The sequence below is a fragment of the Camellia sinensis genome, chromosome 5 (assembly GCF_055761805.1).
Source record: "Camellia sinensis isolate YWXY chromosome 5, ASM5576180v1, whole genome shotgun sequence".
In the NCBI taxonomy this organism is placed as follows: Eukaryota; Viridiplantae; Streptophyta; class Magnoliopsida; order Ericales; family Theaceae; genus Camellia; species Camellia sinensis.
In genome coordinates, this window is record NC_138965.1 from 218,444,528 (window position 1) to 218,459,743 (window position 15,216).

General features: G+C 48.7%; 1 protein-coding gene across 1 annotated transcript; it reads left to right on the top strand.

The window, feature by feature from the left end:
- The first annotated feature begins 3,833 nt into the window (after positions 1-3,833).
- On the top strand, positions 3,834-5,061 carry LOC145790358 (uncharacterized). The gene is made up of 3 exons (XM_082868096.1): positions 3,834-4,416; positions 4,498-4,596; positions 4,805-5,061. Exons 1-3 carry the CDS (start codon positions 4,012-4,014, stop codon positions 4,853-4,855), a joined length of 555 nt encoding a protein of 184 aa, XP_082724222.1. The 5' UTR covers positions 3,834-4,011; the 3' UTR covers positions 4,856-5,061.
- The last annotated feature ends 10,155 nt before the right edge of the window (positions 5,062-15,216 follow it).

A 15,216-nucleotide genomic window follows, 5' to 3' on the forward strand; every position in this document is an offset into this window, starting at 1 on the left:
ACACGCAGCGCCGGTGAGTGAATGCATCGCAATGCAAAAGTGGAACATGCGTGACAACGTATGCTCAAACATAGAGGTATGCCAATATCAAGAAATGTGCATGTTAATGCAGGTATGCTCATGAGAATGCAAGTTATGTGCATGATAGTGCGAAATGAGCATGAATCAGGGTGCCCGTTTGTCATGAAATAACGAGCACGGAAATACGTGTTTCGGCGAAGGCGACTCAATCACAGCCTCCGATCCACTTCCTGGAAAGGCTACAACTCGTTCAAAAAGGATACACTTTGATTTCGATGAATGATGATGAGACATATGTCAGAACTTGAAGCTGAAGTCCCGGCGGAGCTATTTCGCGACCGGAAGTGTACTTTTCTTGAACTTTTTTAGGTCCCGGGAACTCCGATCTTTCTCAAAATTTGCAGAGAGCTAGGTGGGCATGTGGGGGACATGGCATGCCGTTTATCTTCCCAAGGGGAGGTGGCCAACCGGTTTTCCATAAAGCAAATAGCTGGCCGGCCAGTTTTCCAAAAAGCAGATAGCTGGCCGGCTAGAAAAGAGGGCCGGCCGGCCATATGCCCAAATTCAGGGGCATTTTGGTATTTTCACCTCCTTTTTGATGCTCCTTCAATCCAAGACTTGGGGCCTATATATTGCAGCCGAGATCCCTTCCTTCCTTGCCTCCTACAACACTTTCTTCTCCAGATCTGAGTTTCACACGCGTTTTCCAACGCCCCGCGCAAATTGTTTTCGCAAAAATATTCAGTTTCAAGCACTTTGAAGCGATTAAGTTTCAGTTTCGGAGCTTCTTTTCGCATTTTCGCCACTTGAGGTAAGTTTGTCTCAACATTTGGAAGATTTTCTCGAGAGTTGACTTTTGTTGACTTTTTCTTTCCCGAGAGTTGACTTTTGTTGACTTTTTCCAATTTTGGCTCATTTTGCTCATTTTTGCTCCCTTTGCAGATCTTCTGAAAATGGCGGGTAATTCTCCCCACGGCGGAGGTTTTCCAGGTGCCGGAGATGATTTTGATCCCATGACTCTACCCCCGAGGACCCGACCTTTTATTCCCGGGAGGTACCGTCCGCCAGCACATGTCCTCCCTCGTGCTGTCTTCCGTCACTTTACTAGCTTTGACAAGCGAGCACCCGGGGATCTGCTTCTCCGAGAGCCGGAGCATCACCTCTCTCATGAGGCCCGAGAGGTATTTACTTCATTTTCTGTATTTTTCGTACATTTCGCACCTTTGCCATGCTTGAACACGCAGTTTAGCTTATGACATAGTACTTTGCTTGCATCCTGAACATGTAGTTTCAACACTCGAATTTCTGAACACTCGGCTCATTAATTATTTGCGAACGCACAGTACACATTAGTTAAGAGGCGAACACACGGCTCAAACACCGATTTGTCGAACACACAGCCCGAATTCGAAAGTGAACACACAGCCCACACTTTAAATTTTCTGAACACGCAGCCCAGATTAGATAGTGAACACGCAGCCCACACTAGTTGAAATTTGAACACGCAGTCCAAACTTTAAATTTTCTGAACACGCAGCCCAGATTAGAGTAGTGAACACGCAGCCTACGCTAGTTGAAATTTGAACACGCAGCCCAAACTTCAAATTTTCTGAACACGCAGCCCAGATTAAATAGTGAACACGCAACCCACACTGATAGAAAGTTGAACACGCAGCCCAAACTTCAAATTTTCTGAACACGCAGCCCAGATTAAATAGTGAACACGCAGCCCACACTGATAGAAAGTTGAACACGCAGCCCAAACTTTAAATTTTCTGAACACGCAGCCCACACTGATAGAAAGTTGAACACGCAGCCCAAACTTCAAATTTTCTGAACACGCAGCCCAGATTAAATAGTGAACACGCAGCCCACACTGATAGAAAGTTGAACACGCAGCCCAAACTTCAAATTTTCTGAACACGCAGCCCAGATTAAATAGTGAACACGCAACCCACACTGATAGAAAGTTGAACACGCAGCCCAAACTTCAAATTTTCTGAACACGCAGCCCAGATTAAATAGTGAACACGTAGCCTACACTGATAGAAAGTTGAACACGCAGCCCAAACTTCAAATTTTCTGAACACGCAGCCCAAGTTAAATAGTGAACACGCAGCCCACACTGATAGAAAGTTGAACACGCAGCCCAAACTTTAAATTTTCTGAACACGCAGCCCAGATTAAATAGTGAACACGCAGCCCACACTGATAGAAAGTTGAACACGCAGCCCAAACTTCAAATTTTCTGAACACGCAGCCCAAACTTCAAATTTTCTGAACACGCAGCCCAGGTTAAATAGTGAACACGCAGCCCACACTGATAGAAAGTTGAACACGCAGCCCAAACTTCAAATTTTCTGAACACGCAGCCCAGGTTAAATAGTGAACACGCAGCCCACACTGATAGAAAGTTGAACACGCAGCCCAAACTTCAAATTTTCTGAACACGCAGCCCAGATTAAATAGTGAACACGCAGCCCACACTGATAGAAAGTTGAACACGCAGCCCAAACTTCAAATTTTCTGAACACGCAGCCCAGGTTAAATAGTGAACACGCAGCCCACACTGATAGAAAGTTGAACACGCAGCCTAAACTTCAAATTTTCTGAACACGCAGCCCAGGTTAAATTTGCATGTAGCTTATTTCGCTTCATCGGCATACAGCCCATTTCATCTCATTGGCACACAGCCCATTCATTTCATTGGCACACAGCCCATTCATTTCATTATTGACACATGTATTCATTCTGAATGCAGGTTGGTTCCCGCAGTGTGCGGGGGTATGGTTCCACCATCGCGCGGGACTGGTACGCTGAGCTCCCGGAGGGTGTCCGAGATTTGGTAGATTTTGCAGGATTCGGGCCCTTCTACGTCGGGTTGTCACGTTGTCCTACCAGGAGGACACTGATGGCAGCCTGGGTAGAGAGATGGTGGCACACCACCAACTCCTTTCATTTCTCTGCTACCGGGGACATGACCATGACGCCTCTAGACTTCGCTGTGTTGACTGGCTTAGACATAGGAGGTTGGTCCATCCCCTATGATGAGGATATGGGCGAGTGGGAGGCCGCTTGGATGTATCTATTGGGGGCTCGCCCGCCTGTTGACAGGGTTTCTGGGAGAGTCCGATACACTTGGTTCTCTTCCCACTTCCGGCGGGCGGAGATGGTGCCCGAGACTCCCGAGGAGACGGCGCAGTACGCCCGTGGTTTCCTTATGTTCCTCTTCGAGACTACCCTGTTCGCCGATAGAGGGAACACAGTCGGGCTATACCTGCTAAGCGCTCTGGTTGACCTATCACAGGTCCATCGATATGACTGGGGGGGCGCCGGCCTGGCTACCCTTTAATTTTATATGAGCGCGACCTCCCGCGAGCGGGGCGATTTACTTGGCGGCTCCTGGAGAGCCTGGGAGGTACTTTTCTGTCCTCTTGATTTACATTTCTGCTCTTCATTACTTGTACATTGCACACACAGCGCACTTTTACAGTTTGTATTTTGCTCTCAGCATTTCGTACTTACATTCTGCACTGCTTTTCTCAGCTATGGGTCTATGTATACTTCCCATCATTAGCCCCAGAGTTGGAGGTGGCAGGGGTTCCCATGACCCCATACTCACTGGTGTTCGAGGGCCCGCACCGGCTGAGACCTCGAGAGACCCTCCTTTACCTGCGACAGTACTTTGACACTGTGCAACATTCAGAGGTACCTCAGAACTTTCAGTTCCTTTCATTTTCATCTTTGATTTGCTCTACATATTCTCGATTTCTGATTGGTTTATGCATTTATCATCCGCAGATTACATGGCAGCCCTGGGTGTCCCTGGGTGATGGTCTCCGACTTCAGTATACCGGAGGGTCGGATATCTCCCAGTATAGGGTCCTGCTCGAAGGGCTGGTTGGCAGGGCATGGTTCTTGGGGGAACGCTTTCTGCGCCAGGTATGGGGGTATCTCTCTCAGGATCCTCCCGCAGTACCCCCAGTCAGTATGCGGACTGCTGACAGGCTCTCTTACTCGGAGGTAGTCGGCGCCATGCTGGGTAGTGATGCTTTACTATATATTGAGGAGGGGGACTACGCCACTTACCGTCACATATACTTGATGCCTCCATTGACGGGAGCTCGTATCCCGATGATGAGGCCTGCCGGTATGTCATCCTCGGGCCAGGCTCAGGCTCGGGCTGCAGACGCCCCTTCTACTAGCAGGGCTGGTACATCCAGAGGTGGGAGTAGACCGGTTCCTCCAGTTCCGTCGACTTATCCTCATCCTGGATGGCCAGATATGCCGACTGAGTTGATGGCGTGGCAGTATGGGGCTATCTCTCCGACCCCGATCCCACTAGAGCCTCCGATGCCCAGTGATCGATACGCCATTGATCCTGACTCACCGCTGGTATGCTCCACTGTTTTTCATTCATCATTCAGATGTTTAGACATTTTTTGTTCACTGATGATTATGAACTCATTTTTGCAGCCACCGCGAGGGTACATGGAGGAGGTGGTTGGACTGGTGGCCACACTCGAGGGCATGGTCCTGCGTAGGGAGGCACAGTTGTCTGTCGCGGGCATTCAGGTACCCTTCAGTTTTCTGGCATTTATCATACTTCTGATGACATGCTGATTTCTACTGCATCGATAGACTACTTGTGTAGAGCACATCTGACACACACCCCACTTGTACACTGTATTTACATGCACCCACTTCACGTAGCCTTTGCTTGTAACTGCATTTGATGTATATATTCGGACTGATGTATTTGAATTGAACTTTTTGTTTTCAGATGCCTTCATGGTCCGGTCAGCCGCAGGCCAGGCCACCCGGGCCTCCTTAGGGAGCTGGGCCATCTGGGCCTTTTCAGGGAGTTGGGTCATCCGGGCCTTTTCAGGGGGCTGGGCCATCTCGGCCTTCCCGAGGAGCCGGGCCATCTAGGCCTTTTCGAGGAGCTCGAGGAGGGCCTGTCCGCAGACGCAGGGCTCACGTTGTAGAGGTGGAGCCTGATGAGGAGGAGGAGGATGCCGAGGAGGAGGAGGAGGCTACCGACCGTCAATTAGAAACATCTGCTGAGGAGGGGGGCTCCGGTTTTGGTTCGGGGGATAGAGGTGAGGCTGAGGGGGATCCTGAGGATGACAGCTCTGACTCAGATGATGATGATGGTGCGGAGGTTGTCCCGCAGAAGAGGATGAGGAGTGCTTCTCGTTCCCGTTCCCGAGGACTTTGATGCTGTTGTTTCCTGCTTTATTTTTCTTTTTGCTAGTAGTTTGTAGCACTTTGCACATTGTTAGGCAGTTTTATTTTTTGTAAAACTTGTACCTTTGTTCGTTGTGAAGCATGATGGAATGAAATAGCTTTTGAAAAGGTGTTTGTATTTTAAACTTTTAGCATCGTATCGCATCATTTTATTTCGCACAAAAAAAGAATTGAAAAGGAATGTGCATTGTGTAATCACCAAGTCAGGTAGTGAACCGACGCAACAAACTAAGCAACTCAACTTACTAAGATATAACAGAACCTTAGGAAGTTTACAACTCGATAAGAAAAATGCAACAACGTTGACAACGCAAATAAACAAGACTTTAACAAAGATTGTTTAAACAGAGAACAATGGCTCAAAAACACGAAACACGTCCGCTCGACAAACAACTCGATAAGCAAAACAACAACTCGATAATCAAAACAACAACTCGATAAACAAGACGACAACAGAGTGTACTTCGGACGATCTGGGCACCGGAACGCATCTGAAACGGAGGGAGATGAAGGCCTTTGACTCTCCCGTTGCATGGAAATGCTTGGAACTCTCCCTCGAAGGGTAAAACAGGGCCAAGAGGATACACTGCAGCATTGCCGGCCATCCCTGGGAGCCGGCCGGCCATTTTTGTGGAGAGAGACAGCTGGCCGGCCATTTCTGAAAAAGTAAATGGCTGGCCAGCCAGAAAAGGTGGCCGGCCGGCCACTCAGTCCTGCAGCCACCTGGTTTTTGACATGTGTCCCCGTGAATAGTGTTTTTCCTTCTATAAAAGCCTCAACTTCGGGAACATTCATTTCATCTTAGTTTTAGACAAAGATGGAGGCGTTTCTCGCAGAAAATGTCACATCTTGGATCTCTTCTCTGGATGGCTCGGAAAAGCTGAACTTCTGGGGTTTCGGCTTGAATGCACTATTCACGCTGAGTCGTACTCCGCTACAGCTTCCTTTTCTCCATGCCGCGACAAGGTTCTGGAATCCAGTGACGCATGTTTTTAGCTTTGGCGGCCAAGAGATGTGTCCCACTTTCGAAGATTTTCAGGTTTTGATGGAGTCTGAATGCTCTGAAGTGATCTTGCCCCAGCTCCGTTTTGGCCATGCTCAGGCTTTAGGGCGGATGTGTGGGCTTACGGCGCATGACGCTCGATCTCTGATCTGCAGTGGGGAACTAGACATCCTCGGTTTGATCCATCGTTTTTCCGACGCCGGTGACCGCAGCAACCATTATTGGCAGGGTTTCCGGCAACACGCCCTCTGCTTATGTTTGTTGTCTCACTTTCTGCTTTCCTCGGGCTTCGGCGGGGCTAGCGTTCGCCTGATTGAAGTCGCCCAAGGTTTGAGAGAAGGAAAGAGCTGTATTGCCATGACCTTGGCCGAGACACTGATGGGCTTAGATTCTGTCTATCGCCGGGAGGCGACTAGGTTTGCCGGGAGTCCACTGCTGTTGCAGGTAATGTTTCCCACCCGACCTCACATATATATTTGCTCACATCACTCGACCCTCAGGCTCAGTTTTTCTCACAAAACCCTTTTCCTCACTTTTTCTCTCATCGTACATCTCTCTGTTCTTTATTCTCTCATTTTCCATCCCTCCCCTAGGTATGGTTAATGGACAAGTTGCAGGCTGTGGATTCTTGCCCAGCCTATTCAGCTCGAGGCTACTTCTTTCAGCAGCGTCTAGTCAATGCTCTTGACGAAAGGTGGTGGTTCGATTGGATGTGCAATTTGTCCGTAGACGGCATTGCTTGGCGTTGTCCTTGGCTCAACCTCCCGGCAATGAGCTATAGTATGTCTCGGCTGATTGGGATCCAATTGATTGGTCTAACCCACTGCGTATTCTATTTTCCGTTCCGGTTCCTGCGTCAGTTTGGTCATGATCAGACCTGCCCACCGGAGGGGATTAAGTACCCAGCTGCTTTCCCGATCCGGGGTGCACACCTTGCCCGATATGCCACGGCATGGAGGACTAGAGAGCTCCTGGCCCCTGCTTCAGCTTTCAGTTGCACTTTGTCCGATGAGTGCTTGGATTGGCTCAATGAGGAGGCACAGGTTGGGCCTAGCTTGGCATCAGATGCTTCGTCCAGCTCTGGGAGGGGACGCAGAGATACTTGATTCAACTATGCCCCAAATTTATTACTTATTTAGCATTTTCAAGTTTTCGTTATGAATGTACTAAAAAAAAAGCAACCTCGATTGTAATGCAAAAGCAGGAGAACTCAGTTTTGAAATCAATGAAATTGAAAGTTGTGGTACTGAAAATTTTCCGCTTTTGGTCCAAAAATGGTCTTAGTCGTAAAAAGATTGATTTGAACAAAGTCAACTTTTATTAAAACTTTTCAAAACTATTTTCGATGTGGATCAGAACTGGACACACCGAAGATCTGTCACTGAGATGCACAACCCCAGATCCCTGCAACTGGAAAGTTGCCCCTAGTTTGAAGAACAATGCGGCACTTCATAGCAACGAAAAGTTGCCCCTAGTCTGAGTAACTTTGCACCATCGCGGCAACGGAAAGTTGCCCCTAGTTTGAACAGCACTGTACCGGAGATCACGATAAACGCTGATGGATAAAGATGACTGAGATGATCAAAATGGACAGAGTTGATCGGGGAAAAGTTTATGGCTGAACTTCAAGGTGAAGTTGCCTACGTATCCGAAAGATGGGAATCAAGCCTTACGTAGTTCAGGCCGAGGTTCACTCGAGTATTTTCACTCTCCTTTTGCGCTCTAACTTTTGCCAAGGCCGCCCTTTGCGGGTTTTCAACCTTGCGAGCTTAGTTTTTATATTTTCTAATTTTTTGTGCCCTGACTTTTGCCTAGGTCGCCCTTTCGGGTTTTCGGCCTAGCGAGCCTCTCAAGGATAGTATTTCTTCAACTTGTCCATATTGATCGGTTGTGAGAACTCCAAGCCATCTAGATCCATCAGAACCACAGCTCCACCTGACCAGATAGCTTTGATGATGTAAGGACCAGTCCAATTGGGTTTGAACTTGCCCCTTGGGTCGTGGATGGGAGCTCGGTTGTCTTTGAGCACCAAATCTCCTTCTTTCAGATTCCTGGACTTAACCTTCTTGTTGAAAGCCCGGGCAATTCTGCGTTGATAGCCTTGGATGTGGTACAGTGCTTTCAGTCTTCTTTCATCAAAGAGCATGAGTTCTTCGAATCTGCTTTGCTGCCAATCTGCTTCGGCTATCTGGCATTCAGCCAATACTCGTAACGACGGAACCTCAATCTCAATGGGTAGAACAGCCTCCATTCCATAGACCAATGAATATGGAGTTGCTCCAGTAGAAGTCCTGATTGAAGTCCTGTAGCCCCACAGAGCAAATGGCAGCTTGTCTGGCCAATCCCGATAGGTTCCCACCATCTTCTGCAGTATATGCTTGATATTCTTGTTGGCGGCCTCAACCGCTCCGTTGGTCTGCGGCCGGTATGTAGATGACTTATGGAAAGCCACATTGTATTTCTCCAACAAGTCTATCACTTCTTTCTTGAAGTGGGAACCATTATCTGAAATTATCTCGTTTGGCACCCCGTAGCGACAGATGATGTTGTTTCTAATGAACTTTGCGACATGCGACGCCTTCAACACCGCGTATGATTGGGCCTCAACCCACTTTGTGAAAGAATCTATCGCTACTAGGATAAACTCATGCCCGTTTGACCCCTTCGGGGTAACAGCTCCGATCACATCAATTCCCCAGACTGAAAAAGGCCACGGCGAAGTCATGTTGTACAGTTTTGACGGCGGGATGTTCATGCGATTTGCATGGATTTGACACTTGTGGCATCGCCGAACAAAACTAATGCAATCCTCCTCCATGGTTGACCAGTAGTAGCCCTGTCTGAGGATCTTTCTGGCCAGCATTACTCCATTCATGTGTGCACCGCACTCCCCCCCATGGATGGCTTCCATCAGGCGTTTCGACTCTTCAGCTTCTACACAGAGCTTATGCATTCCCAGATGACCCCTTTTGTACAGCTTACCCCCACAGATAATGAACTGAGCAGCCATTCTTCTAATGGCCCTCTTATCCTTGGCATTTGCCCCTGGTGGATATGTCTCCTTTTCCAAGAAGTTCCAGATGTCGTAATACCAGGGGTTGCCGTCTTGAACCTCATCTATGGCGGAAATCGACTCGTATGCTGGCACGAACTTCTGATCAATAATGACTGGACGCATCCGGACTCCGGACGGGATGTCTATCATGGAAGATAGAGTTGCTAATGAATCTACAAACCTGTTGTTCTCTCTTACGAGGTGGGTGAAATTTAGCTTCTCAAACCGAGGAATTAGCAGATCCAAGGTTTGGTGGTAAATTATCATCCTTTCCTCCTTGACTTTCCAATCTCCTTTTGCTTGAGACACGACAAGGTTCGAGTCCCCAATGACGTCCAACCGTCTTGCCCCTAGTTCTAGGGCTGCTTCCAGGCCAGCAATACATGCCTCATACTCTGCTTCATTGTTGGAAACTTTGAACCGGAGCTTGAATGCTAAAGGGATACGGGAATCATCAGGCGCTATCAGCAACACCCCTATCCCATACCCATACTGGTTTGACGCTCCGTCAAAGTACATCGTCCAAGTTTCATCTTCGACGTGCAGAATGGCTTCATCTGGGAATAGATACTCAACCGCTTCATCCCCCTCAACCGGGTGGTCGGCAAGGAACTCCGCTACCGCTCTCCCTTTTACTGACTTGCGCGTTACATACTTCAAATCAAATTCGGAGAGCAACAGCAGCCAGCGAGCCAGCCTACCCGTAAGTGCTGGTTTCTCGAAAAGATATTTGATGGGATCCAAATGCGAAACCAACATTACAGAGTGGGCTAACAGGTAGTGCCGCAGCTTCCTGGTTGCCCATACCAAGGCCAAACAAGCCTTCTCCAGCGGTGTATAGCGGGTCTCGTAATCCAGCATCTTTTTGCTCAGATAGTATATGGCCCTTTCCACTTTGTCTTCTGACTCCTGCGCGAGCATGCAGCCCATGGTAGTCTCAGTTACCGAAAGGTACAATATCAACGGTCTCCCCGGCTCTGGTGGTGACAACACGGGTGGGTTCTGTAGATACTCTTTGATCTGCTCAAAAGCTGCTTGACATCGGCCGTCCCATTGGAATTTCTTTCCTTTCTTCAGGAGACCAAAAAGTGGTTCACAAGTCAAGGTTAATTTAGAAATAAACCGTCTTATGAATTGCACTTTACCCAGAAAGCCTCGCACCTCCTTTTCAGTCCTTGGTGGTGGCATTTCTAAGATGGCCTTGATTTTGGAAGGGTCGACCTCGATGCCCCTTTGTGTAATCAGAAACCCTAGCATCTTCCCTGCTGTGACACCAAACGTGCATTTCTGGGGATTCAGTCGCAGCCGAAACTCTTTGATCCTTTGAAAGAATTTTTGTAAGGCGGTGTAGTGGCCCTCTCTATCTTTGGACTTGACAATCATGTCGTCCACATACACCTCGACCTCTTTATGGATCATATCATGCAATATTGTAGTTGATGCCCGTTGATACGTAGCTCCAGCATTTTTCAACCCGAATGGCATCACTCTATAACAATATGTCCCCCACGGGGTAGTGAACGCAGTCTTCTCCCGGTCTTCGGGTGCCATTACTATCTGATTATAGCCTGAGAAACCATCCATAAACGAAAGCAAGGCGTGTCCTGCCGTGAAATCCACCAATTCATCAATGTGTGGCAAGGGAAAATCGTCCTTCGGACTGGCCCTGTTCAAATCTCTGAAGTCTACACAGACCCGAATTCTGCCGTCCTTCTTTGGTACCGGAACAATGTTGGCCAACCAAGTTGGATATTCAGATACCAGCATGAACCCTGCGTCAATTTGCTTGGTGACCTCTTCCTTAATTTTGAGGGCCCAGTCCGGGCGAATCCTTCTGAGTTTCTGTTTGACAGGGCGGGCCTCAGGATCAAGAGGGATCCGGTGCTGTACAATCTCAGGATCGATTCCAGGCATGTCTTCGTAGGACCACGTGAAAACATCTTTGAAATCTTTTAATAAAGCGACTAAGCGCTCGCGCTCCTCTGAAGACAACGTGGACCCGATCTGGACCAGCCGCGGGTCCTTCTCAGTACCAACATTCACAGTAGTGATTTCATCCATTAAAGGTTTAACAAATCTTTCCTGCTCTTGATCAATTAATCGTTGCAAAATTGGGGGAATTTCTCCCTCGTTGTTTTCATCAAAATTTTGAAAATCCTGATTTAAGCAATAAATCAAAGGCACATAAAAATACTCAGAAACCACATCCACATCATTCTCATTAAATATTTCCAAGCCGTCAGATTCCTCTGTTACAACAAACTCAAAAGAAAATGAAAATGACGACCTAGACAGGACTGTGGCATCCGAGTTATCACCCCCAGGAATACCGGACTCAGACTCAGTCGAGCTGGAATCTGATTCCGACGCACAAGATTCGGTAGAATCAGATTCCGGCTCACTACCTGACCCGGAGCTGCTAGATAAAAAGCCTTCTTCATATTGCCAGATGAGAGAAGGTGCGATAGATGCATCCAAGATCGGTGCTAGAAAGCCCGCAGCTATTTCATCTCCAATCACAGAAACCGAAGAGTTATCCCCCAAGCACTCTTGGCCGATCGGAGGATCTGATAGTAGACTCGCCAGTGCTACCCCCATTTCAAGCTCTGTGCTCTCAGGATCCACTGTTTCACATTGCTCAACCTCAGTTGGTGGGTCTGTCTGCGCTTCGGCAATGTCATCCCCAGATAATTGTATGTCGAAGAAGATTTCAAAACCAGGCACGCGCGTCCCCTCCGCGTTTAGCCATGGCTCCGGGAAGCCGCAGAATGGAAAATCTTCCCCCTCCCGGACGAAACGTCCGTTTAGGGTACCCCAGATGGGCCTATGCATTAACTCAAATGGCTTCCCGGCCTTCTTTGCTCTGGCCCTTCCGGCCATTTATTTTCCTTTCCTCACCCAATCCTCCTTGGTGGGCAGATAACCCAGTCCAAAGGCGTGAGGGTTGTGTGGCACTTTGGCCAACACTGAGATGCCTTTCCGGCCGCTTCTCCCTAATCCCATCCCGGGGGTATGTTTTAGCTTGTTCATGAGGTAGATAGATTGTGCACTAACATACATGCCCTCATTCACAGCCATGACATTCTGCACCACTTGAGCCTCGGCCAAAGTGAACCCCGACAAAAACACATCCTCCGTGTCGTGCTCGATCTCCAAGACAGGTGTGGACACTTCCGGCGGCGGATGGATTGATGAATTTCCAAAAACGATCGCTACCCCTTTCCCGTGGGGGTACTTTAGCATATGATGTAGAGTGGAAGAGACTGCTTTGACCTGGTGCAACCACGGTCGCCCCAAAAGTAGGTTAAAGGTTGCGGGAACGTCCAAGATATGAAATTCGATACTGTGTTGTCCTGGACCAACCTTGGTTTGAATTTTAACAGTCCCCATCACTTCTCTGCTGGTATTGTCGTATGCTCTGATCACTTGGGTAGTTGGGACGAAGTCCGCGGGTTTTAACCCGATCGCATATGCCGTTCTGGTCGGGCAGACATTAATTGCAGACCCGGTATCAACAAGTACCACCGGTATCCACTTATCTCTACATTCCACAGAAATATAGAGAGGTTTGTTATGACTTGTGCCCTCAGGCGGTAGCTCCTTGTCCGAAAAGGTTAATGCCGGGGAACCTCCTCCCGGAAAAACCAGCCCAACCAGCTGTTCAGGCGTGGTGTCTATGGAGAGTTTGGACTTGTCCATAGCAGATAGGACAGCTTCTCTGTGTACTCGTGATGCCATTAGCAGTCCCCAGATGGAGATGTCTGCTTGTATCTTTTTTAACTGTTTCAACACAGCTTCATCTTCAATCTGCTTCTCCTTCTGTTTCTCCGCTTCTCTATCCTTCCCGGATGCCTCGGGTTGGTCCAGGTGTGGGGGTTTGAAATACCGCCCACTTCTCATCATGTGGTCAACCTCATCGAGGTACCAAGTGTCATCCGGTTGATTATTTCCCCAGTCTTCATCCGTGTGGGCAAGACATAAGTCATCGTCTTCCCACCACATTCCATCGGCAGCCAACAGACACCTGTCTGGCTCCGGTTTAGTTGTACTCGCAGTATTCCCTGTCAACATGCTCACAGCATTCTCTATCTTCGTGCACGTAGCACTTTCAGTCCCCTCAGGGCCTTTAGCTTTCCTAATTCTCTCAGCCTCCTCGAACTTTTCTCGTTCCAGCTGCATCAGTACAGCTGTTTGTTCAACATTTCTCGTATCCATAATGCCCATGTCTCGAGCGGAATTCTTAGCACCGGCGCTCTCCGGCGATACAACTTGACTTTCGGCCATTCCGGCCACAACTGATACTTCTGCCCCTGCCGGGCTCTGTTCTGGTTGGGCTTCCCCCACTGCATCTGGTTGATCCTCGAGCCATCTAGTGGCCTCCGCTGATCCCTTATAATCGTACCAATTGATTGACGCATCCCCCAGTTCCTGGTCATCGAGAAATTGCAGGTTGGCAAAGTCCTCCTCTACGGCTGTCAGATCATCTGCCCATAGCCCAGATCATCTGCCCATAGCCCAGATCCATCCCTCCGGATCATGCATAGCTCTCCTGTCTCTGGCAATTCTATACCTAGCCCAATTCGGCTCGTTGATAGGATGTAGTTGCTTGGATCATAGGCTCCCCCAGCAAAATTCTGTCCAGTCTCAGATTCAACAATCTCATTCTCTCCCAAAATCTGCCCTGCCCTATCTTCGACGGTCACCACCATCGGTTCTGGTTGGGTTTTAGAGATGTCCATCATGCACAAGAAGTCAGTGCAATCGGGAAGGAGCACCTCCGGCTTGGGTAGGTGGGTGGGCGTAATATAGATGCTAGGATCGTAAGATGCGACCCCAGTCTGGATAAAATTAATTCTTTTGGGAGGGGGAGGTTGGTTATGTGGCGAGAGAGGGTTGGTTGTGACATTGGGTTTATCAGGAGGCGCGATCACCTGTTTGTCAATAAGATCTTGGATCTCATGACGCAATCTGTAACAACGGTCGGTGTCGTGACCGTGTTGTTGGTGATATGCGCAGTACTTTGCTGGGTCATAAGAGGGGGGGAGTGGATTCGGTAATGGCTTTGGCTCCAGGGGTTTTAAATGATTTTTTCTGATCAATATTCCCAGAACTTTGGTCAGGGGCATATATAGTGGGGTAAAGGTTCTTTGGCCTCGCGGTTGGAATCTGTTGGTTTGTGTGTTGCTTCCGGATGCGCCGGAGAAGGGTGTGGCAGTCATGGGCCTTGGAGGGGGAGGGGGAGTGGTGGTGACCATACTAACTTCCGAGGCTCTCGTATTTGCAGCGCCACTCGGGCCCGCATTGTTGTTACGGTTGAAGGTCCTCCTCGGTTATTCCCTGTCGTGGTCAAACAGACCTTGTTTCATTGCGTCTTCGATTTGCACCCCCATCTCATGTAAATCTGCGAAAGTAGGGAAGGGGACTACAATCATTCTCTGCATCAACTTTGGGTGGAGATTGCGTACAATCATCCGGATTTGATCTTTGTCAGTGGGCCTTAAAGTCATCATTGACGCTTTTGCCCTCCATCGGATCACAAAGTCCGAGAAAGTTTCCTTGGGCTCTTGCCTTGTCATTTCGAGATCACGGGTTGTGATCTCGATCTGAGTGTTGTATGAATATTGCGCGACAAAGGCCTCAGCCATTTCATCCCAATTCTTCTTCACCTCATCTTGTAACTTTGCGTACCAATGGGAGGCCACACCCGACAGGGTTCGGCCGAATAATGAAAGCTTCTGTGGTCGTGTTAGGCCCATTGGCCGCAAGATGTCTGCAAACAGTCGGATATAGACCATGGGGTCGCCGGTCCCGTCAAAGCGGTCGATTTGTGGCATTTTGAACCTATCGGGGAGTGTTACGGCCTCCTCGGTATATCCATCTTCGATAT